The sequence below is a fragment of the Paroedura picta genome, chromosome 7, assembly GCF_049243985.1.
Source record: "Paroedura picta isolate Pp20150507F chromosome 7, Ppicta_v3.0, whole genome shotgun sequence".
Taxonomy (NCBI): domain Eukaryota; kingdom Metazoa; phylum Chordata; class Lepidosauria; order Squamata; family Gekkonidae; genus Paroedura; species Paroedura picta.
In genome coordinates this window covers 69,607,832-69,631,316 of record NC_135375.1, presented here as the reverse complement: position 1 = coordinate 69,631,316, position 23,485 = coordinate 69,607,832, and the positions used below count along the sequence as shown (strand labels likewise).

At 45.4% G+C, this 23,485-nt stretch overlaps 1 protein-coding gene across 2 annotated transcripts in view; it reads left to right on the top strand.

The window, feature by feature from the left end:
• Nucleotides 1-9,429: 9,429 nt before the first annotated feature.
• RORB (RAR related orphan receptor B) overlaps nucleotides 9,430-23,485 on the top strand; it is a 157,795-nt gene continuing 143,739 nt past the window's right edge. Inside the window, exon 1 of one of the 2 annotated variants that reach the window (XM_077344784.1) lies at nucleotides 9,430-10,196. In XM_077344784.1, coding sequence (XP_077200899.1) covers nucleotides 10,190-10,196 — 7 coding nt within the window. In that variant the 5' untranslated portion in view covers nucleotides 9,430-10,189. The remainder of the gene's footprint in view (nucleotides 10,197-23,485) is intronic. The other variant, XM_077344782.1, reaches the window with a different exon arrangement.

Below are 23,485 nucleotides of genomic sequence, written 5' to 3'. Positions count from 1 at the left end.
CATGAGTGATAGTTGCCCTGTTCATATATTGCTGTGGATGCATTTACATCTTGCATGTATGTCAATGCACATGTGAAGAAAAATAAATTGTATACTGTACATAGCTTGTATGCACTGTATCTGTGGGCAGGGCTAAAGATAATGTATATCTGTCACACCCCCGCTGCTGCCTCCCGGCTCCCCGGGGTTGCTGGAGCAACCAGGGTCAACAGCCCAGCCAGATTTGAGGAATGAGATGGACCCGGGGAAGGGATGTTCCTGTAAGCTGACAGATAACAGACCTCAACAGGAGGAGACATCGGACACAGAAGAAGTGGCTGTACGTTTAAGACGAAGCCATAGGGTGGGGCTGACAGAACGCAGAAGGAGTCAGAGATTGCAGGTGAGCTGTCAGAAGCGATGGGGTTCAGCTGGACTCACGCCGGGAGAGGAGGGCTGAGTCATCCTGCAGGTGCAGCTCATTAGATGGGCTGCATGTAGGGAGACAGAAACAGCTAGCCAGTGTGGAAGCAATCTATGCGACTACCCCCTGGATCGGCTCTGCTATCGTGACCTGCTGCTTAATCCTTGACCCCTGGCTTCGGACCTGACGACGGATTTTGGTAAAGTGATTTGGCTTGTTGAACTCTAGGACTTTCTGGACTCAGACCTTCGGACTCTTTGACTACTCTTTGCCTGGCTCTACATTGTTTTTATTAGCTCCCAGTGACTTGGACTGAACGTTATCTCTATCTGGGCTGGCCGCCCAGGCCTCACCGAGGCAGCTGCTACCGGGTGTGGCCAGCTAGGGCAGCATAATATCTGAATTTTAAGTATTACATCGTGATCCAGTTTAGCATTTTAGCTCATTAGTAACCAAATATTAATCTTTTCCCATTATTTCAGTGTAGTCTTGTACATGGAAATTGCAGGCAGATTAAGAAACTAGCTAAGAACAAAATTCATAATGGACTGGAGCATGGGGACAGTAGAGATAGAGACAACCAAGAGAAAACCATGATCAATTGCAAGAGGGAAATGGCAAGTATGAAAACTGGCTTGCTGATTAAAGTATTCCAACTAAATCCTGAACAGCTTCTAAATTCATGTGTGTGTTTCTATGAAGAGATTTGTCAGGAGTGTTCAGTGAATTCAGGTAGAAAAGAGAGTGTAGCATAGTTGTCCTGTTAAAGATAATGTGAATTTTATTTATTTATATATTTATATACCCATGCCAAAAACAAAAACATCCCATCTACCTTTTACAAAGAGCCTCTTGTGGCGCAGAGTGGTAAGGCAGCTGCCTGAAAGCTTTGCTCATGAGGTTGGGAGTTCGATCCCAGCAGCCGGCTCAAGGTTGACTCAGCCTTCCATCCTTCCGAGGTCGGTAAAATGAGCTTGCTGCTGGGGGGTAAACGGTCATGACTGGGGAAGGCACTGGCAAACCACCCCGTATTGAGTCTGCCATGAAAACGCTAGAGGGCGTCACCCCAAGGGTCAGACATGACTCGGTGCTTGCACAGGGGATACCTTTACCTTTACCTTTTACAGTTACCACCTTTGGTCCCACCCTGTGAGGTTCAGTTGTTCCTCACTAAACTGAGGTAGAAATGGAACAGCATCAAGAATGAAGTCTCACACAAATCAGGATGAGATTTCTTAACAAAAAGACCAAGGAAATTGCTCCCTTTTGGGGCTTTCAATAAAGGATGTTAGCATATAGTTGATTGGTTGTGGGTTTCAATATAAAAAAGAAGAAGAAGAGTTGGTTCTTATATGCCACTTTTCTCTAACCAAAGGAGGCTCAAGGTGGCTTACAGTCGCCTTCCCTTTCCTCTCCCCACAACAGACACCCTGTGAGGTGGGTGAGGCTGAGAGAGCCCTGATATCACTGCTCAGTCAGAACAGTTTTATCAGTGCCGTGGCAAGCCCGAGGTCACCCAGCTGGCTGCACGTGGGGGAGTGCAGAATTAAACCTAGCATGCCAGATTAGAAGTCCACACTCCTAACCACTTCACCAAACACCAAACACCAAACATATGTGTATGTGCTGAAATGTTTTCATAAAATAAAATATAATTCAAATTAATTCACTCTTTATTTACATTCTCCAAGTATGTTGGTGTATAAGCATTTCTAGTGCTTGCATTTGCTTTGCGTGAGTGGAAATAGTTGTTTTGACACAATGAGGGTTTTTTTGCACAACAGCATGCTTCAGCTTTTAACAAACTTCTATTGCTGTAATAGTTTTTACACTAGCAGAGGTGGACCACAGGATAAGAATACGCAATACTGTCATAATTTGAAGCAAAGGCCAATCATTTCCCCCCTTTAAAAAGCAATAGAACCTTAATGTTTGCTTGCTCATTTTACTTTATTTTTGTGCATATGTCATAGATTGATGGACAGGCTGTGCTAAAAAATCCAAGATTGTTTAAGATAAACCATAACATGTAAATCATAATTCATGAATTCACAGTTCATAATTACTCATGACTATTCATCATCCATAAATTAAATCAAACACATCATAGTATTTATTTATGGGAAAACATATTGTAAAGCCTATTTCTCACTGTTGTCTTGGCATGGAGAATGGGAAATTAAGGGAAGCACCTGTTTCTCAATATTGTAAAATATTGGGAATAGTCCAGATGTACATTGTAGTTTTAAGAATACTTAATTCCATTTATGCTGTTTCAAGGAGGAGAGAAAAGAAATTATCAGGTTTTGTTCTTTTAAAAATATGTTATTGTACTGAGAGAACTATTACCGCTAATAGTGTCCAGAACAAGGTAGTACAATGAAATATTTTAATTACTCTGAATTACAGCTAATTGAATGAGCTGTTCTGGGTTCGTGTTTTTTTTAATCCTACCTAACTGTAGACAACGGAAGGAAATGACTTTCAGTTTGAAAAAAATAGTAATGTATTGTTAATACAGTGATGTAAAATAAAGCAAAAACTTTTGATTCAGGAGACATGCTTTGAGCTGCAACTAGAGAAGTATAACTGAACTTTGATGAAGATTGGACTAAAACCGCGCCCCATTCAGAAACATTGGAAAGGTTCCTCTTCTGACATAAGTAATTCCTAATGTTTAGAAGTGTGGAAAATGTGCTGAGCCTGTGAACCCCATTGCCTGGTTCTGGCTTTTCTGTCAGCAGGAGGTTTGAGAGAAGGAACAGGGGCTCAGCATCAATGGATATGTGTGGATCCGAACATTTGTTCAATGCAGTTCACACACATTTGATCCCACAAACATTTGAGCCCTTTCCTGTAGCTGCAATTTTCACTTTTATAAACCCAAGGTCCTGGTTAACTAGGACTATGTGCATGCCAAGCATGCAAGGGAAATGTTTTCCCTCTATCTCTGCTATTAAATGGGAGGGAGAGAGGCTGAAGAAAATGGCTTCCCTCACCTCCATGATGAATAGGAAGCACTAACTGCTGTAAAAGTGGAAAATGTATCTCACACACTAGCAGACAGGCAGGGCAAGTTGTATGGAGGAAAGAGACATATACAATGCTGAAGTACAGCCTAACCCCTTATGAACTCTCTTGACCATTACAATCATCTTCAGCAGCACAGCTTTGGGTGTCCCTGCCTTCTGAGATTAGGTGGGTGGCCTCATTGGTCATGGCACCAAAGCTTCAAAAATCTCTGTCCCTCCTCTGTTGCTGTCTTCCACCAGCAGGTGAAGACTTCTTTGTTTCATTTGACATTCCTTCAATGATCCCACCTTCCTGACCAACATTTTAATGTTTTGTGTGTTTTAGCTGTTTTGTATGTATGTAAAATATATTTCTTAATTCTTTTTAAAAGAATGCATTCTCTTATATACGTAGACAGAGGAGGGAGCTAAGAAGACAAAGGGGGAGGGGGAATAGTGTTTTTAACTGTTTTAGTATTGTATTTTATTGTGTATATATTTTTACTGTTGTGAACCACCCTGAGCCCATATGGGGAGGAGCAGTATAGAAGCTTAATAATAATAATCTCCCAACAGTGCAAACAGATACAGCCCAAATCAAATAAGGGATGATTAGGAAGGAACAGACCATCTGTCTATGCAAGAATAAATTAATTCAGGATGTGAGATGTCTCAACAACTACAATGACATGTATAAATACTGAGACCATTTCCACACAAGGAATATGTTCCTGGACAGTTTTTGAATGTTGGTAGCTTTTAGAAACTCCTTCACATGACGTCACCTGCATTTTGAGGCTGTCCAGCAGCTGGGTCACAATTTGGCCATTTTTAAATCACAATTATGGGAATCACCAGAACTGGATTCACCACCCTAAATCGCATGTACCATTGGTGAACAACCAGGGATAAAACCATATGGAAAGGAAAACATGCAGTAGTCTCACCAGCTTTGTCCCATCCTCACACCCTCCCTCCCTTCTCCATTTCCTGCTCTGAGTAATTATTTGTAATGGTGCGATCCATGTTGCAGTGCAACCACAAACCTACATTGTCAAAAGTGTAATAAAATCTTCTTTAAAGTGTCCACTGTCTTTTTGGGATCAGGCATGCAAAACACAACCCCTTTTCTGTTGTCTGGAGGTGGGGAATGAGCTGGGAAAGGGGGGGGGCGGTGATCCAGCAGCCTTCTCCTGATCATACAGGGATCTGAGCACCTTGTTTTAAGCCAACCATTTACACAAAATGTCTTTTTGAGCTTCAGTTGCCATATACAGCCTTCTTACAACTCGGGCAGGCAAAAACAGCCCCGGCTGTGTTTTCTGGAGGTGAGAAATGAAATGGAAAAGGGGGGGGGCAGGTGATCGGGTTGCCTTCTCCGGATCATACAGGGGTCTGGCCATTCTGTTTTAAAGCCAACCATTAGCACAGAAAGTCTTTTTTTGTTCCAGAGACCATGTTCAGCATCTCAGAAATCCACCCAAGACAGAAATAAATTGCAAAAGAACATGAATTCCAAGGGGGAGGATGCTGTATTGTTCTGGCATTTCTCCATAGCAAAGGGGACAGTGTTGATTTTTATTTAAAATGCATCTGTGTTGTGGCATTACTGCATAGCAATGCAAAAGTGCCTTTAAAAAAATTTGGGGCTGGGGAGGGGAAGAAAGTTTCAGTCCATGAGAGAACTGCTAAGGTGTGATTGTTGACTTGCTGTAATTGAGAAGCCAAGGAGTGGAGGGAGACATTCATGTTGCTTTCCCTTGCAGCCTCATCAGGAGACAAAAAGCTGTGATGGGGCAGAAGGAAAATGCGGGAGGGGGTCCCCCATGAGGAGGGCTGCAAACATGAGATTTTCCATCCCGCATTTGCAAGCAGGAAGCCACTTGCATTTTACCTCTCTGTGTGGAAACGGTCAGAGAATCCACACTTTCACACCTGTTTTCCCTTAATTCTAGTTATCATGTGTGGAAATAAGACATGCAACAGCTTATAACAAAAGATTATTTTGTTTCCAGGTGCAGAAATGCAGGGGCAAAGTGGGGAAATTAGATAGACATCCTGACGGGATGCAATGCAGGAGTGGATCTGAGAAAATTCCAAATATGAAACAAGAAAAAACAGGATCAGGATGTTTTGGGAAATGGCCTTGGCCTGATTAAGACATTAGAACTATGGACAATTGAAAGTGAGAATGTCATTGCAATGGGTGGGGGGAGTTTATATTTAGGAAAATGTTCTCCATTTAACCCAATTAAGGTTATCAAATTAACTGTCTACTATGACTAGATTTAATTCTAGTACTAAAAAATTTGGTTTGAGTTTGTAGATGGAAAATGTCCCCCAGCCTGAATATGATTTTTGGTTTTGGCAGACCCCTAACTATTCCTGTGCCATTTCAGAAACATGTTCTCAAATCCACAAACAATGTTCATATTGCAGTTTTGTTTGATGCAAATGTTTAAAGGAAAGTTTCCACTGCTATTCAATGACTTTTGAAAGGTTAGGAATGCCTGGCATTTAAGTTATATTTGCTTGAGGCAGATGTAATTCAAATATTTCACTGCACCCAAGCCTGCTTTTTAATGAAGCACAGAAAGAAATAGTGATTCTGGGTCACATAATTCTCTCTCTAAAATAGGCAGCAATTTTATTTCAACAGGTGCAGGAGGCATCTAGGAGATGCAAACTGTCTCATTACAATGTTTTCTGTTCTTAATGGTGCAACTACATTAGACATAGCATGGTAAAATGTTAACACCAGCATGATCATTGCACTTTTAGTTGTTTAAGCATAATGGAGTGGAGTTTCCTCTTCTTAGTCTTTTGAGGCTTCAAGATTTGAGGCTTCTAAGAGATTGGGGAACAGTCTTATTTTCCGTGATCACTTGCATTTTATTCCAGCTGAAATCCACACACATGATTAATGTACTAATGCCTTTGGATTATTATTTTTGTTTAGTAGTTTGGTTTTTACTTCTTTATTAGATGGATTACATCCAAATAAAAATAGGTGTTCCAATCCAGCAGTTCTCCAAGCATGTAGTAGGACTCTGGTTTATGGAATGATGCTCTAAGTCCACAAAACAGGCCTACTCAGAATGCTTGAATGCAGAGATCACCTTTATAGATGTTGCTGAACACACCTAAGCATTTACACCTGCAGATCTGGGTATGTACTCAAAGGAAAAGATTGTGTAGCTTAGTGAAACTATGCACCATCCAATGCATTGTGCAGACTAGGAATGCGCACAAACTTAATCAAACTAAAATGGATTCAAATGAACCAAACTGATTCATCAACTTTTTGATGCAGCAGAACATCCCCTTCCTAGCATGCCAAAGACTTATAACTTGCTGAGTATCTCCAGCTGACCCTACTTGCCCACCAAGTTCAGTGAGGACTGGACTTAGGGGACCTGAGTTATTTATACTTCCACCCCAAGAAGGTACCCCCAAGAAAGAGCTTTTGAAAGGTCAGGTGCAGTTTCAAGAGGTTATAGAACAAACCCTGTGAAAACTAGAAACTTAAACACACAGGATCTCTCAGGGATGTTCCTCCACCTGCCCTCCAAGTTATGTGTGGATTGGACTTGTGGGAATGAAGGCACTCCAAAGAAGATAACCTCAAGAAAATGGAAGAAGACAGTCATTATTTTTTTGAGATCTTTGCCAGGAGATCTAGCAACTTTAGCAGTGCCGACCCGCCTCTGTCCAGTTGCCACAGTAGGTCATCCATCAGGCCGACCAATGCCATGTCTACCCCATGGCCAGGATGGAAGCCAGACAGAAATGGTCTCTAATGCTCTTTTTCAGGCTTTGGGGTAGTGTTGAAAGCAGACAACACTGGACAAGCAGTCCTGTTGTAAGGACCACACAGTCAGGGATTCAGAGGCCAGATCTCAGATGCAATGGCTGGGAATGAGGTTGCTTCAAGCTACAGGTCACCCAGTGGGTTCTATTTTCATGCCTTTGATTTCTGTCTTTTTTGCTTCATTGTGTGTTTCTGTGTGTATGTGCGTGCGTGCATGTGCTTGCTCCAAAAACCAAGTTGGGGGGTAGAACAAGTTAGCATGCAAAAGGGGAGAGGATAGACTGAAAACTTAAAAATGCATGACTGATTACATAACGAGGTGTACAAATACAAATAAAAGTAAACCTAGAATTCCAAATCTGACCAAATATACAAACCTATTTTTCTCTTCCAAAACTGGAACCTAGCCAACTTAGGTTTTAAAAGCCCATTTTATCCAGGAGGCAGTTTTAACTATGGGTGGTGACTGGCCTTATTCAGGAGCCAATTTTGAAGATGAGTAGTGACTGACAATGTCAACAAATAGTAACAAATTACATTTTTGTGGCCCGGGGGGGGGGCAGAAAAAAAACACAAGCAAATATATCCAATGTCATAGCCCTCACTCCCCGAAATGGTGCAGCACTCAAGTAATCACAAATACTCCCCACAGTCTGAATATGCCATATTGAAGGGTGCAACTCCCAGAAAGGTTTGGAAACTTTCCTTTAAAAATATGTATAAATGGGGAATGTTTGTTACTATATAGCTATTAACTCCATTCCTGATACTTTAAGTTTGAAAATGGGTGTTACCTAGCTGTGATAACTCATCCCTTTCCTTATCCATACTCCTTCCCTCAGGCCTATGAGTCTGCAACACTTTATCCCTGGCCAAAGAGACCACAAAGCAGCCAGGTATCCCCCCCCCCCAAAAAAAAAGGACAGAGAGAAAGACTCTAATAGTACCTGTCTGAATTGTTTTTAAATTGTGCCTTGTTAGATCAGGAACATTCAGGGTTATCCCAATCTTCATATAATAAATCATCTTAGATTCATTCTGCATATATGCATTTATTTGGTAGCCTGGCCCATTTTGAAAATGGGGACCAAGTGATAAAATATTACAACTGCAAGCAAAACTTTAAAAGTCTCTACATAATTATTAATTCTAAAGATAGTATTAAAGTGATTACAGTTGTATCTGTCCACCTTTCAGACCGGTTTTCCGGTCTGGGCTGGAGAGCTGCCACCTGAAGCTCAAAGGAAGTCGAAGTTAAAGAGCCTAGGTGTGATCCAACTGCAGATTTTCACTTTTCCAATTCTTCTTCCCCATAAGAACTACAGAGGAATTAAAGAGCGGCTTCCTGTGCCTTTGTGAGCACGGCAACCCTCACCGACCAATCCCTTCCCCTCTCCTAGTACAGTTATTTGCATATTGGCTCCGCATAATCTCTGCGCTGTCAGCGCTGCCTGTCCGTCAACGAGCAAAAACAAAACAAAAACCTCCTTTCGGGCACCCAATCCTCTTCAGAGTGTCCAATGGCTAGTTGAAGAGGGATGTCTCTTTCACAAACAAAGCGTTTTCTCGACCAGCGTTCATTGATCTGCAGTTTTCAAACCAAACAACAAAAAAATCTCCGATCACTAACTGGATTTTAGTGATCCTGCTGCAACCATCTGCCCCCCCCCCCCTCTGTTCAGTAGTTCCCAATAACGATGATACGGAGGTATGGATCCATTCCAGAGGCTCTTCCCTTCTCCATAAGCCAGTGCTGGAACACAGGGCCAGGCGCTCGCCAAAGTAGTTGATATGAAGTCGGCGGCCGGAGGGGCCGGGCCAGGCCTGAAGTGGGTTTAGGCCCACTTGGGCACGCTCCTTGACACAGGTGCCCTTTCTTCTGGTTGTGCTCATTGGAGAAACAGGAAGGAAGGGTCGAAGGCTTCTGACGCCTGTTCGCCGCGTTTTAAGGCGAAAGTTGACGAGCGCTGAGGGCAGCCCAGTGTGGGACGCCTTCCCATCCCCCTGAAACGAGGGGCAGCCAAGCGCCGGGGCAACGGGGGCGGGGGGGGCGCCTCGGGGGTGTCGCGCTCCTTCGGCTTGGCTCCGCCCCCTGTCTGTGTCTCCCCAGCGCCGGCGGACTCCTCCCCTCCTCCCTCCCGCCCCGCGGTTCAGCGCGCAGACAGGCCGGGGCTCCCCCTCTGCCCGGCTCCCACGGTGAGCGGCCGGAGATTGGCTGCGGCGCTGACAGCGGGAGGAGCCTGAAGTATCCGGCGCAGCCCGCCCTCGCCTATAAGCCTCTTTGCCGCTTTCCCTCGCCGACCTCTCTTGTTTGCTGCGTGTCTCTGTAAAACTGAACGGTCAGCACTGGCTACGGGGAATCTGCTCCAGCGGGCGCAGATGTCATGTGAAAACGCACATGCTCGCCCATCTCCCCAGCCCGCCTTTTCATCCTGCTGGCTTTTTTGAATCCAGGGGGAAAGAAAGTCCTCCCCGCTCGCCTCCCTCCCCTCTGATTATTTTTTTGTCTTGGTAACTAACAAACCAACAACAACAAGAACGCCCCCCCCCCCTCTGTCTCTTCCTCCGGCTGCGGCTGCCAGGGCGGCCTCTCCGCTCAAGCGATCACAAAAGAGAAACCTCTGGGAGTCGGTTGGTGCGGCGACTACTTGAAAGCTGAGAGCGAGAGAGAGAGAGGCGCGCGCGGAGGAGGAGGAGGAGGAGGAGGAGGGCAGCCAAGGACGCACGAGCCAAACAACCCCGAAAGACATTTTTCACTCCCTCCCCCCTCCCCTCCCCCAGATAAGAATTTGCGCGTGAGAAAGAAAAAGAGGCAAGAAGCAGACAAGGGAAGAAAGAGCCCCCTCGGAGGAATGCTTTCCCCAGCAGAACGGACGGGCTCCAGCCGCAGTCTTCGCTCTTGCTGAGAAGGGGATTTTAAGCGGGTAGCTACATGACTGCGCTGCGCAGGGAAGCGCCGACATCATGCGAGGTAAGGGGGGGGGATGAGGTGGGGGGAGGCTGGTGTTTTGGGGGGACCCAAAGGGGCAGCGGGAGGGAGCGACCTGCTCGCCGCGCGCCAGGCGTTTCGGGAGTGTAGCCTGGATGGGCAGGGAAGGCTTGCTTGCGGAGCTGCTTTCAAAGTTCTCCACTTTTTGTTCGGACTGTTGCCGTCTCCTTCCCCGCCGGTGGTAGCGAGCGGGGCCTCTAGACAGGCAGGGGTCGCCTCCGGCGTCCGTCCCCCTCCCCTTCCTTCCTTCCTTCCGAACTTGGCCGGCCGGGAAGTCAAGTGCCGGGCAGTCCGCGAGCCGCTGCAGGAGTCCGGGCAGTTGCGCACCAGTGGCGCCGATGGAGGGCGCGGGGCATCAGGCTGGGCAGGCGGGCGACTGCGCTCGAAGGCTTCCCCCGGGGTGGGCGCCCCCAGACGGGTGGCCTGTGGCTTGGGACTGGGAACTTTCGGGGGGGGGGTAGAACGTCTGCGCTGTCGGAGTGCTGCTTAAAAAGACGCTGGCCAGCAGGCGAGGGGAAGCACCAGAAACGTCAGGCGGCTTCCAAGCCCCCAGGGGAATGCCAGGCAGCTATCCTTCCTAGCCTTCAGGGGGGGGGGGGTACAAGTCCCATTGACGTCAGCTGCAGCCAGAGATCCCAGCCAGAGCCAGGGGTTCGAGAGAGTTCTGCGCCGCTGGGAGAATTGTGCTGGATTAGACAGGTGGTCCCCAATGACAGATAACTCTCCTTTGCCCTCTTGAGCTCCAACTCGAAGTTGGGACCGGCATCCTGGCACATGAGTTTAATCGTATGGCCCCTCCTCCATGGCACTTCCCACGAGCACTCTGATTTCATTCCCGGGGAGAGGTAGAGGAAGTGCTGAAGGGGGTGCGTGGAGGGGTTGGTGGACCGCTGCCTACAGCCGGGGATCCCGCCCCCTCCAGGTCTATCAAAGTCTCAGATGGCTGGTCCTAGGCGAAGGCAAACAACTTCTTGCTCCCCTTGGAGCTGACTCTTTTGTCTGGGGAAAAACTCTGTGCGTGTTCATAGAACCAGTCTTGATCAACCCCAGCACAAGTCTCCGTTCTGACTTGTCCCTTTCTCGCCTCCATGTCCCAGTCAAAAGTCCATAGGGGCAACTTTCCAGTACCCCTCAAGAGGATCCCGCCTGCAGTTAAGCCCGACTTCTTTGCTGTCTACAGCACTCAGGGCAGCAACGCCTGGCACCAAGTCCAACAAAAGGGCCTTATTCTGATTTTCAGGAGGAGAACCATGCCTGACCTGCAACATTTCCCGCCTGAAAAGCCCTGCTGCCTTTTAAAATATGTGACGCTGAAACTCCACCCCCACCCCCACTTCCACCCCCACCCCCACCCTGGGCCCATTGGCTAACCACCTTCGGTGGGGCCACCACAGTACAAGCTTTCTTGACGGCATCCCTCGCTTCTGTATTCTGCCCAGCATTTAGCGGCTCCTGAGGGAGCTCGGGTTTAAACACTGGCAGTCCCACCAGCAAAGTTTGCTCCTCCTTAACTCCGTGGGAGATCCGGTCATGCTTCTCAGTCACATGAGCCATCCAGCTTAAAAACGGTCAGTGATTCGCCAGTCATCCCTCGAAGGCATGTTTCCAAGCCCTGATAGCGATCCACAAAAATCTGTATAGCATCGTTTAGCTTTTGGGTTAAACTCCGTTTAAAACCCCCGGGCGCGCGCTAGATGGGCGAGGCCTTCACTAGGCGAACTTTCTTCTCTGCTTGAGTCCAGTGGCACCTTTAAGGCCAACAACGTTTGATTTTTTTAAAGGGGGGGGTAAGCTTTTGTGTGCATGCACACTTGATCTATGATGCTGTGCGCATGCACACGGGGCTTCTCTCCGGGACGAAACCTCTAGGTCCAATGGCACCTCCAACCAGCTTGGTTCTGGTGCTTTACCTGTACGAGTCTGTGTGGGCACCCGCGCAGCTTCTTGGCCAGCTCTGATCTCAGTGGAGTGGGAGGCGGGGAAGGTAAAGGGGGCGCCTGGGCTGACGAGATCCTCGGAGGGAAGGGAGGGGGCAGGTGTTGCGCAAGGCAGGAGCGGGGAAAACAGACACCAGACGGTGGACTTCGGCGGAGATCGGGCGGAGATCGGGAGGGAGGAGGGGGGCGTGCGCCAGATGTAGTCCAGCTTGTTGATCTCTGAGGAGACGGATGGGGCCGGGTGGGGGAGGTGAGGGTGAGAGGGGCAGTTCCTGGGGGACTCCGGCGGGATGGAAGGCGAAAGGGGAAGGGGACGGGGCGGGAGAAGGGTCTCCCCGAAGCGTCCTGGCAGTGTGCAAGAGGGGAGCCAGAGAGCCAGGATACTCGGAACTAGGGAAGGGTGAGCCTGAGGGTGGGAGGGGGGCGGGCAGGTTGGTTGGAGACGGTCGCCTGTGTGGGATGTGGAGAAGAGTCCGGTAGCGCCGCTTGAGAAGGTCCCCCGCATATCACGGGCCCATCCCTGGTTGCAGTTACAGTTATTTCAGTCCCAATGTAGAGCCAGCACCTGGCCGCAGGTGACGCCTCCTGACCTGGAAGCCGCCTGCGTCCGATGTGCAGAGGTCTCTTGCGGTCACTTCCTAGCTCTACACAAGGCGAGAGAGACGTGCTTTCCCTAGTCTGGCCAGTTCCACAGAGACTCGGCTGCCTTTGAGCTGCTGGGGGATGCCCGGCCAGGACATTCTGCAATGGGTCAGCGAGAGCAACCCTCCTCCCCGCAAAAGAATCCGGTGCCGGGATGAAAGCCGTCCTGGGGGAGGGGGGGTCAAAGGGGTTGGGCTACCTTAGTGGGGGGGGGGAGTCTGGCGGTGTGCAGTGGGGCTTGAGGGAGGCCAAGCGTGCTTGCTGCTCTTAGACTCACTTCTGAGGAAACAGATTTAGACTTGAGTTGCAGAAAGCATCTCACTGCCGAATGAGTCCCATTGGTGGCACTAGGGCTTACTTCTGAGTAACTTCGCTGATAAAATCACTGCAGCTGAGTTAATCAGATGTCCGGAGGTGGTTGGAAGAAATTGCTGATCAGGAGACCGGTGAACAAAAGTGAGCTAGTGGAGTGAGCATGTGTTCACTGTAAGGCTCTGCCATGGAGGAAGCTCCAGTCTTGGTCCCAGGGCAACTGCCCTCTGTAAGCCCAGCAGAACTGGAGATCCCTCCACCCATTCCAGGTGTTAACTGGCTCACCATCGCCAAGCGTTCTGCGTTATTCCTGCTTGTGTGCATAGTTCCCTTTCACCCTGCACCTCTACATTTCCTGCCTTCTTGACCTTGCGCTTTGAGTTTCATTCCTCCCACCTACATTGCAGCTGAAGGAGGCTCTGGTCCACAGGAAGTAGATGCTGGAATACAAATTGAAAGCAGCACAAAGTTTCCCTTCCTTGCAAGGCTGTAAGATTTGCTGGGGAGCCCCCAGTTTGGGAGCTTGTTTGCCCAGGGTATACTGGAGAAGGGCTTTGCTAACAGGGGATGGCTTGTGGAACCTCAGTGCCCTCTTAGGACAGGCCAAATGGCCCGCTGTGGGCTGGATAGGAAGAAGGCTGCCATCAACCCGCAGTTCTTCTTACTTCCGAGTAGACAGGGAATTGTCCTCGTGTCTGGGCCCACAAAGGGCCTGAGCCGACCTTAGGAGGAGTGGCACCCGTGGTTTGGAAGGAGGCCAGGTCAATTAGACTCACGGCCCAGCTGGAAGAACTCGGCTTGAAACCGAATCAGAGACACCCGAGACATCGATCTCTTTCCCTTCCTGCCTTGGAGTCGGGGGTTGGCCTGCGTGCTACTGATCCACTTCTTTCGGCGGAGGTCGCCAGGCCAGGGAGCGGGGCAGGACAGGCAGGGCTTTGGCAGCGAAAGCCTCCGGCTCGGCTCCTTACCCACCCACCCGCCTGCCCCCCCCTCTCCAGTCCAGGGGCAAACCCGACCCCCCCCCCCCTCCCTTGCTGTGCAAGGGGCCTTACGAGTCGCGCCAAGGGAAAGAAGGCACCCAACCTGCTTTGGAGCTCAAACCCGGTCCTCAGCAGATCCACATACACAACAAAGTTAAATAGTATCCGCACGTGGGCCGGCCAGGAGAACAGTGGGCTTCTTTAAAATACAGATCGTTTCCTCTTAGACTCTAGTTCTTGGGACACAGGGAGGGAGGGAGGGAAATCGTAGCAGCTTCTTTAGTAAATTAGCATGCCCCAGTCTTCCCCTCCCCCCCCCTAAAAGACGCAATCCACGCATTTGTTTTTTTTAAATTCGTATTTTGAGAGTTAATGGCTTTCGATGGAGTCTCTTTTCAAGTGCCAGTGCCGGGATGTAGTTGGGAGGGCTGCAGCCGCGCGCCCTAATGCCTCAGGAACAAGCAGAACAGGCTTCCTGGGGAGGTGGTGGGAATCTCCTGCCCTTTGGAAATTTTTCAACAGAGGCTGGATAGCCATCTGACGGAGAGGCTGATTCTGTGAAGGCTCAAGGGGTGGCAGGTTACAGTGGATGAGCGACTGGGATGTGAGTGTCCTGCATGGTGTAGGGGTTGGACTAGATGACCCATGAGGTCCCTTCCAACTCTATTATTCTATGATTCTATGCCTCCCCTGAGATCCTCTTCTGGATCACCCTGAGGGGTGCTATACTTGATAGAGCAGAATGCATCGTCCACACTGCCCCACATATTCTCCCAATGAGCCTGGGGAAGTGAACTCAGGATGGTGCCCCCCTCCCTCCTCCGCTTTCTCCTCCCGAGGAGGGGGAGGCAAGACCACTTCCTGATGGGGCTTTCAAGTGCCTTGTCTTGATTGGGGATGGGACCAGGCTAGGAGACAAGGGATGAAGTCTTGAGTGAGTCTCCACTTCAGAAAACAGGCTGGGGGAAACTCTCACCTGCCCTTTCCCCACCTGCGTCCTCCACACCCAGAGCCCGCTTTCCACCCTATTGACTCCCGAGAGATTGAGTGAGCCTTAGAGTCAGGCTATGCGGCCTTAATCTGGTCTACTCCAAATCGTATGACAGTCTCTCCAACCAACAGGCTTTACTCCGAGGGAAATGTTAGGATTGCAGCCTAAAACAAGAGGACAGGGTCACAGATGCTTCCTCTTTGCAGGGCCTGCCAGTTGCCAAGTACTTGCGTCCACTCCTGTTCCTCTCCCTATCCACAGAGAATCACTAAGTGAAAGGCGCTTTCATTTTCAACCACACAGCAAGCCTAAGCAGGCTGTAGCCCGGGCCCCGGTTCTGCTTAGCCGGTGGTCTGTTGCGCTCTCCGTATGCGCCTGGATCCCCACTTGCGTGGTGGAAGACAAACCGACTGGGCCCAGCCGCCAGCCGTCCGAAATGCATGCCGCTGTGCCTGGCCGGCGCCTTGCTCTGTGGAGTGGCCGCTTTAACGTTCTTGAGTTTTGAGTTACCACAGAAGACTAGAGGAGAGGCAACCACCTAGCTGGCAAGAAGGACCCAAGAGAGTACAGTCAGTAGGTAAGCACGACCACACATGTCACTCCCGCCTCTCCTGGACCGGCTTCATGGCGGCAGCGCCTTCTTCGAAGCCCATTGACTCCAGTGCAGTTGGAAGGGTGCTCCTCGAACTCCGGATGGCCCGATAAATCTGGCCTCTGAAGCAGGCTTGCTCTGGGAGCGAGTGCCACTGCCCGACGCGGTTCTCTGGAGAGAGACCATGCTCGACCTGGAGCTGCACGCGACGCCCCCCAGGCTGCAGCTGGGCTCCCCTTCCCTGTGACCTGCCCTTCCGCTTCGCCGGGGAAGCAAAATCAACCGCCCCGATCTAGTTTTAAAATGATTCTCTGCAACGCCGCCGGGTTCATCTGGAGAAAGCGCTGCCTACCTCTAATAGACTGGACTCCGGCAAGAGCGATCCGTTCGATTTGGAGCCGGAGTTGTTTGTTAATGGAATATTAATCGCGCTGCCTTTTCAATGTTGCCCCTAACGGGAAGAGGAGGGGGAAGGCCCAGCTGATCAATAGATTATTGGCTTTCAGCAAAATCAAACCACGTTAACATTGCGAGGCTGGACACGCGGTTATCCCAGAGCAGTCTGGAAAGGGCTCTGTCTAATTTAGCTTGCTTTAAAAAAAACAAAAACAGAGCAATACAGTGAAGTCTGCACTAAGTCTTAAAAGGAGGCCGGGGAGGGGGAGTAAGGAGTATTCCATTCGCGTCCTTACTCCTGATTGGATACATTTTAAACCAGATCAGGTTAGTAATTTGGTCCCGAAGTTGATGCCAGGGCAGCAGACCGGTCTCTTGAAATGCTACTCCGACGTTGTGTAAAGCCGAAGTCCGGCTTGAAGAGCAATAAGGGCCGGTGGGGTGAGCGAAGCTCTCTGAACTCTAACCTCGGCATGTCTCACTTGCCCTATATTTGCAGAACGTTGACTCTTGGGCTGCAGTTTAGTATCAGGTCTTCTGCGGCCGCTTTTATAGGAGGGTGGGCGGGGGACGCCTGAAATGGTGTTTCCCGGTGTTTAAAAAAGATGGCTTGAATCCTTTGGAGAGGGCTCAGCAAGTGTCATTTTAGACCCGCACACCATATAAGCGTCCATTACATCCTGTCTAGATTTAAGATGCTTTGCAATGCTGTTGTCTTCTGTCCACAAATTTAGTTTGGGATTTAAAAACCTCTCTGGATGCAAAATTGTTGCGGCTTGAGGTAGAGTAGGGCTGCCTGGAAAACAATGCCCTAACGTTGCCACTGCAAAGAATTCCTATTTAGAAGTGGAAATCCACAATGGAACTGAAAAACTTAATTCTTTCCATGAGGATAAAATAACAAATTTCACCTTACATACTTTTACCAAAGAGTGTAGGACACACAAAGATGCACTGAGGTGTCTTTGGTACAGATTTTGATTTTCATACTCTGGGAATACTTAAAATGCCAGATGTTTGTTTTCATTTCCCTCGGTGCTGTGTTGCTGTTTCAGCAAGCAACATTCCAGAGAACTTATGTTTAAGATGCATCATCGAGTAGCATTACAAGTGCCCACAACTGGTCTGAGGCATGTGAACTAAAACAAGTTTTAAACAGTTTGCTGAACTGTGAATTCTAAGTGTGTTAGACACGTTAGCATTCTGTTCAATCTCTAGCATTCATTAAATTCTCTGTGTGTAGCAGATTCAGTCCCAGATTCAGTCTATAAAGTACAGCTTTGTACACTATAGATAGATGCATGTGTGTGTACAAAACTGCACTTTATATAAATGGCACTAGCAATTTAGGAAACCATAAATTGTACTGGCTCAAAGCATGCTGTTGAAAAATTTATGAAAGAGCATGCAATTTTCAATCGCATCTCAAAATATATACAAATCTGATTTAAAAAGAAGATAATTTGATAATATTAATATAATTAATATGCTCATTTAATGTTCTCATTTAATCATCACTGGTAATCAGTAACTGACAGGGATTAATTTTGAATGCCATCCTAAAGGATAATCTTTATACTTATAATTGATTATTTTTCAATATCTCTGCAATAGTCAATGCTACTTCAAGTTATTCCCTACTGGTCTATGTTTTTATTAATATGAACATTTTTAGTAAGATTAAGATGACACAAACATGGCTTCTAAAACAGCTGATTATAATATAATATATGGAAGGATTTTTTTTTGCATCAGTTGATGTTTCTAGGGTTTTTTTAAAAATCTAATGTAAAAGGCCTTCAATGAAAGTAAAACATAAGTCAGTTGTGCTGCCATGCTCAGAAAATCTATAGAGTACACAGCATAGTATGTCATGGCTGTTAATATTTTGAAAAAAATGTAATTTCTTATAACCAGCTGGTATCTTTATAGTCATATTAGAAATCACATCAGAAAATGAAGTCGTCGTCATCTTTTCGCGGATGTTTTCATATATTAGCATTATTCCTGGTAATGTTGTTCTAACATTATCCTTTATTTAAGTTTCATATGAGAAGTGTGTATAATACTGAGAGAAAGACAATTTTAATCAAGAGTGGAAACAGATCTAATCATTTTTACACATTTATTCATGTCAGTTGTTACTTTCATTATGCAAACCATTACGAATTAATTTTCCCACTGTATTATTTTGAGATCTGAAACACCATTTGTAAAGATATTATAATAAATAAATGTCTTGAAACAGAAGAATGAGGAAAGTGCAGAATCTGCCAATCTAATGTCTATTACAGAGACTTTTTGAAATAGTTTCTACGAATTTACCCACTTGTTTTAATTCATGCAAATTGTATTGTAGAAATGTTACCTTAAGCAGGTCTACCCAGAATCCTACTCAGGTCTGTTTAGTGGACTGACTTTGAAGAAAGTATTCTTAACTTTCAATGTTAATCTATACAATTAGATATTAAAAGACATTCCTATTACATAATTTCAGAGAAGAAATTGTTAGTTTACGATATTTATGGGTGACATCTTATTCTAAAGTCTGTCTTTATATCACCTGAGAAAAATGTATAAGGATGTTGAAACACAAATTAAATACTAGTATTCTTCTAGGACACTGAACTGCATCTGTCAGAGAGTGTAAGTGTAAAACAGACTATGTTGATATATTGCACCGCTCACTGTTTGCATTATTTTTGTGATAGCAGCCTGGCCATGACAAGAGTAGGTCTCCAATGCCAATAAATCATTTATCCCTTTTAATTGAGGCAATAGATTAATAGAAAAACTACCCTTATGTTCTGTGAAACTGAAGGATGTCTGCTTTTATACTGAAAGACAAAGGAATAAATATTGATTGCACTAATTATCAAATGAATAGAAATTAGTTTTACCAGTGCACCAATATAATAGGTTATATTAAGTAGTCTTTTCATAGCCCATATGTTGTCCAGGACCACCCTCTGCTCCATTCAGTTGTTAACCAGGAAGCCCACAGGTGTTATAATGGCATTTATGGCAAATCATGCTAATTGTACTGAAGGTGTAAATAACTGCAATTATATAGGATTCATAATGAGTTACAGTACACTGAAAATAGAATGAAATAAATGCTAAATAAGAGCATCAGAAACACTAAAGAGATACTGATGATGCATGCAGTTGCCCACAATTTTTGTACTTTGGGGATATTAATCTTCTAGTGTAAGAATGCCCTTTAATCCATTTTGCATGGTTTAAGCGAAGTTGGGATTTTGACTTGGTCTGTGTTCTGCATTTTAAATTCCATTGAAAACTAATTACATGAGGTCCTTATAGATCTTTGATAAACCTGCGATTTATCTCAAAGGTTGGAATAGATAGTTTGTATGCATAACCAAAGGGAAAAATCTGTAACTCCAATAGAAAAGATACATTAGCAGAAATAACTATTTAATATCAGATCAACTACCTTCCTGACTTTCCAGCCTACATTACAGCATTCACATATGTGCATAAGCAGCACAATAGAAACTAAAACTGCTCATGTCTGAAAATGTTCTATGGGTCAAAAGGTTCCTGGATACTTATTTGATTATTTATTGTCAACATACACAGGTGCTTCTTCAAATGTGTTTTGAAGAACAAAGTTCATTTGTATACTCTCATATAACCTTTCTTATTTGATCTAGTCAAAGTTAACCACTTTAAAGTCTTATTGATTCCAAGGAGAAAATTAAGCTGATGCTTACATTAGTTCAATTGAGATCAATGGGCCTTTCAAAGTACTTAATAATCCCTGATCATGTCCATTGTAAGTTTTCAGTACTGGAAATTTGCTCTGCTAAATTTTTGTATTAATTTCAATCAGCTGGTACTTTTCACAAAAACATTTTTCTGTAATATTTAGGATGAATGTATGGGCCAAAATCCACTTTTAAAATATCTGTTACACTTGGGTTAAAGGCACTGAAAACAAAGTATTCTTTCAAAAGGGAAGGTCAAGTAATGGTGGTTATTTATCAGATAAACTCATTACTTGAGGACATTTCATATTCTGCAGGGAAATTCTGCTATCCTCCGGCTATTCATGTGAATAAGGCGAATGAGATTTGAAGCTATGTACTATATGTTCATGCAAAACTCTGAGGCTGGCTGTTGCATTAAATTTAAAAAAATTCTAAAGGGCTTCTAGAGAATCAAAGTCATAAACACATTTAACCATATGAAAGGGTATGATCCGTCCCTTTCTGAAGTCTGTAGCAAAACTCCCACTCCTTCTGTTGGAGCAGAACTGCTGCTGACAGTCATTGCATTGAGATTAGCCATAGAACTATATTTACGCCACCACCTCCTTAAATCCCCTTTTGAAAAAAGATAGCGTTAAAAAACTTTTCATCTTCAGAGGACAGTGTCAAGCATACAACAAGCAGGGGAAGGGATCATTTTAAGTTTCAAAGTATAGTGTTTCTGATCTTTTCACTCTTAACAGTAAACTGTCGCATTTAATTCATGCACTATATTACATTGTCTTAATTTTAGGCTGTCAAGATAAAATTCTTTTATTATGAGATTTCTGGAGTAAACTGTATGATGTTCTGGCTAACAAAATATGGGTACAATTATCTATAATTCCTTTAATGATATCCTATAAAAAGCTTTCTAAAAACTACTGTGCCAAAGGTTAGTTGTTCTCTTTGTTCTCTTTGCATATATGCTAACTTGTATGGATTACAATCCTTTAGACATGTTCCCAATCCAGAACGCTATGTGTAATTTGATGGTTACACAAGGCTTTAGTTCAAGTGGTCTGCCTACCTGAATTTTCCTTTACATATGCAAATAATAGAATTCTGAGGAAATTGCCACAATATGGTGTTGGTAGAAAGTGCCATCTAGTTATGGCAACACTGTCAGGTTTTCAAGGCAAGAGATGAACAGAACTGAATTTCATATTGCTTGCCTCTGTGTAGCAACCTTGAATTTCTCAGTGATCTCCCATCTAACTACTAATCAGGGTCTACCCAGCTTAGCTACTGAGATCTGATGGGATCAGGCTAGCCTGCACCATCCAAGTCAGGGTGTGACAATATAGGTCCTATTAAAACCAATAGAAAATGTGCTAGTAGGCAAGTCCTGTTCAATCTGGGGAAGTGCCACATAATTTGTGATTCTATTATTTTGCTCTAAGTGTGTTCTTTCAGAGGAAGAAGAAAGCGTCCTTTCTCCAGCACAAGAAGCCTTCGTCCAGGGGAAGAACATCTTCAACATATGGTGGCATCTGCATTCAGCTGACCTTTCAGCTGACCATGGGAAGGAGGCATGGTGTAGGGGTAGAGAATCTGTGTTACATGCAGAAGGTTCCATATTTAATCCCTAAAATCTTCAGTTCAAAAGTTGAGGTAGTGTGTAAGATGAAGAACCTCTTTATGACACTGTAAAGCTGGTCTCAGTCAGAGAAAACAAACATGACCTTGATAGACCAGTTGACCAACTATCTGTATAATTTGCAGAATGGGACTTTTCCCTTCTGCTTCAGCGTACTGGGCCCCTGCAAAATTTTATTGTGCAACAATTGGACCCTCAGGGTGAAAAAAAACTGATGAAGGAATGGAAAACGGATAGAAAATGCCATCCTCCTGCTGCAAGAAGAAATTCCACTCCATCACAAGAACTGTATGGTTAGCTACAGGCCACTATATAGCAGCTTCATTTGACTGGTAGACTCAATACCTACCATGTAACTGGAAGCTAAACTCATGGATATTCTTTGGAAGAATATAATCTGTGTCATCTATTAGGGCAACAGCAACTGTTATCAGAAGGGTTGAGGGATTGCATGGGAAATTTAGATTGTCAATCGTTGCCGCCATTGGTTGTATTGTGGGTTTATGTTGATTTTATATTTTTATGTAAACTTCCACAAGCTGGTTCCATTTTGGATTCCTTCTATTACTCCTGTAAGATTCTTATCCAAACTATTTGTTCTTATTAACTTTGTATGAGAGCTTGGAGAACTGGAGCCAGTCACAGTAGACAATGTTGACCTTCATAGACCAAATATCCTGGTCCTTTGATTTCCATAGTAGTATCAGGGCTTTTAAGTAATGTCTCCTTTACATAAGCTGCTTTGAAAATTCAGGAAAAGTAAATAGTGGTTTAGGAATGTAGTGTGAGGGCTGCTGAAGCATGAAGGGCACATATTAAATGCTCATGTATGTAAATCTACTGCCGTTTATTCATTAGCTAGGTGTTTGTTCTACAACTCTTTCAATGGGATTATAGTCCTATTTTGCACCCTATATACCCAGAGCAGCCCTATGAGGAAGATTAGTTTGAAACTAGGGCAGAGTCTGCACTTACTTTGTTTATTCCATTGTCAGTCCTGTTGAATTCAGATCGCTTTGAACTTGGTTCTTCCTCTCCCCCCCCCATTGAAACAGGAAAGTGTTCTGCATGTGGTTAGGGTAGTTCAGAAGGGGGGGAAAGCCAAGCCTCTTTCTTTTCTTGAAGGGGGGGAAGAGGAGCCAAGCAGGGAGGCTCTTTCTTTTCTTAGGGGCTTCTCCTTTAAGGCAAGCTTGTCACATGACCAGGTGTGGCCTATCAGAGGTTCTCTACCACGGAGCTTTCTTTCCCAATCCAGATTTGAAAAATATTGAGCATTAAAAGCACTCTAAAATATCACACAATAAAGGTAGGGTCACTCCGGATCAATCCTTCTTGCTGCAGAAGCAAAATTTAAATCACCCAAAATCCAAACTTAAATCGCATTCTGTGTAGATGGCAGGGACGGAATCGACCTGGGGTTGGAATAAAAACTCCGTGCAGTTTACACCTAGGTTTTCCAATTTAAGTCTAACACTGTATCTCAAAAGGGTTTCCAAATTTTTATGTTTTTCCTTTGTTATACTCATTGTGACTATATGCTCATTTCCAATAAGCTACCAGGTCTTGAAAAAACAAACAGATCTAAAGGTAAAGGTAAAGGTATCCCCTGTGCAAGCACCGAGTCATGTCTGACCCTTGGGGTGACGCCCTTCAGCGTTTTCATGGCAGACAATACAGGATGGCCTTGCCATTGCCTTCCCCAGCCATATCAAAAACAAGCAACATAGAATGCAATCCTAAGAACATTTTCATGGGAGTAAGCACACCCAAATATGATTTTGAATATATTTGTTTAGCTTTGCTCTCACTGTTCATTTGTAACTCCAGAATGAAACTCAAGAGATTACTGTTTATTGGACTATGAATAAGAACACATGTTCAGCACTATGGAGCATGTGTCAATATTACGGTAGTTACCAATATGTTCGGTGTAATGCCAGAATTTCTCACTGTCTTTATTGCACTATTTACCAAACTGCAGACTGAGCTCACAGCTTTTTCTCTTGTGAGAGTTACTGTACTAAAGTTTCCATAGTTCCCCATCA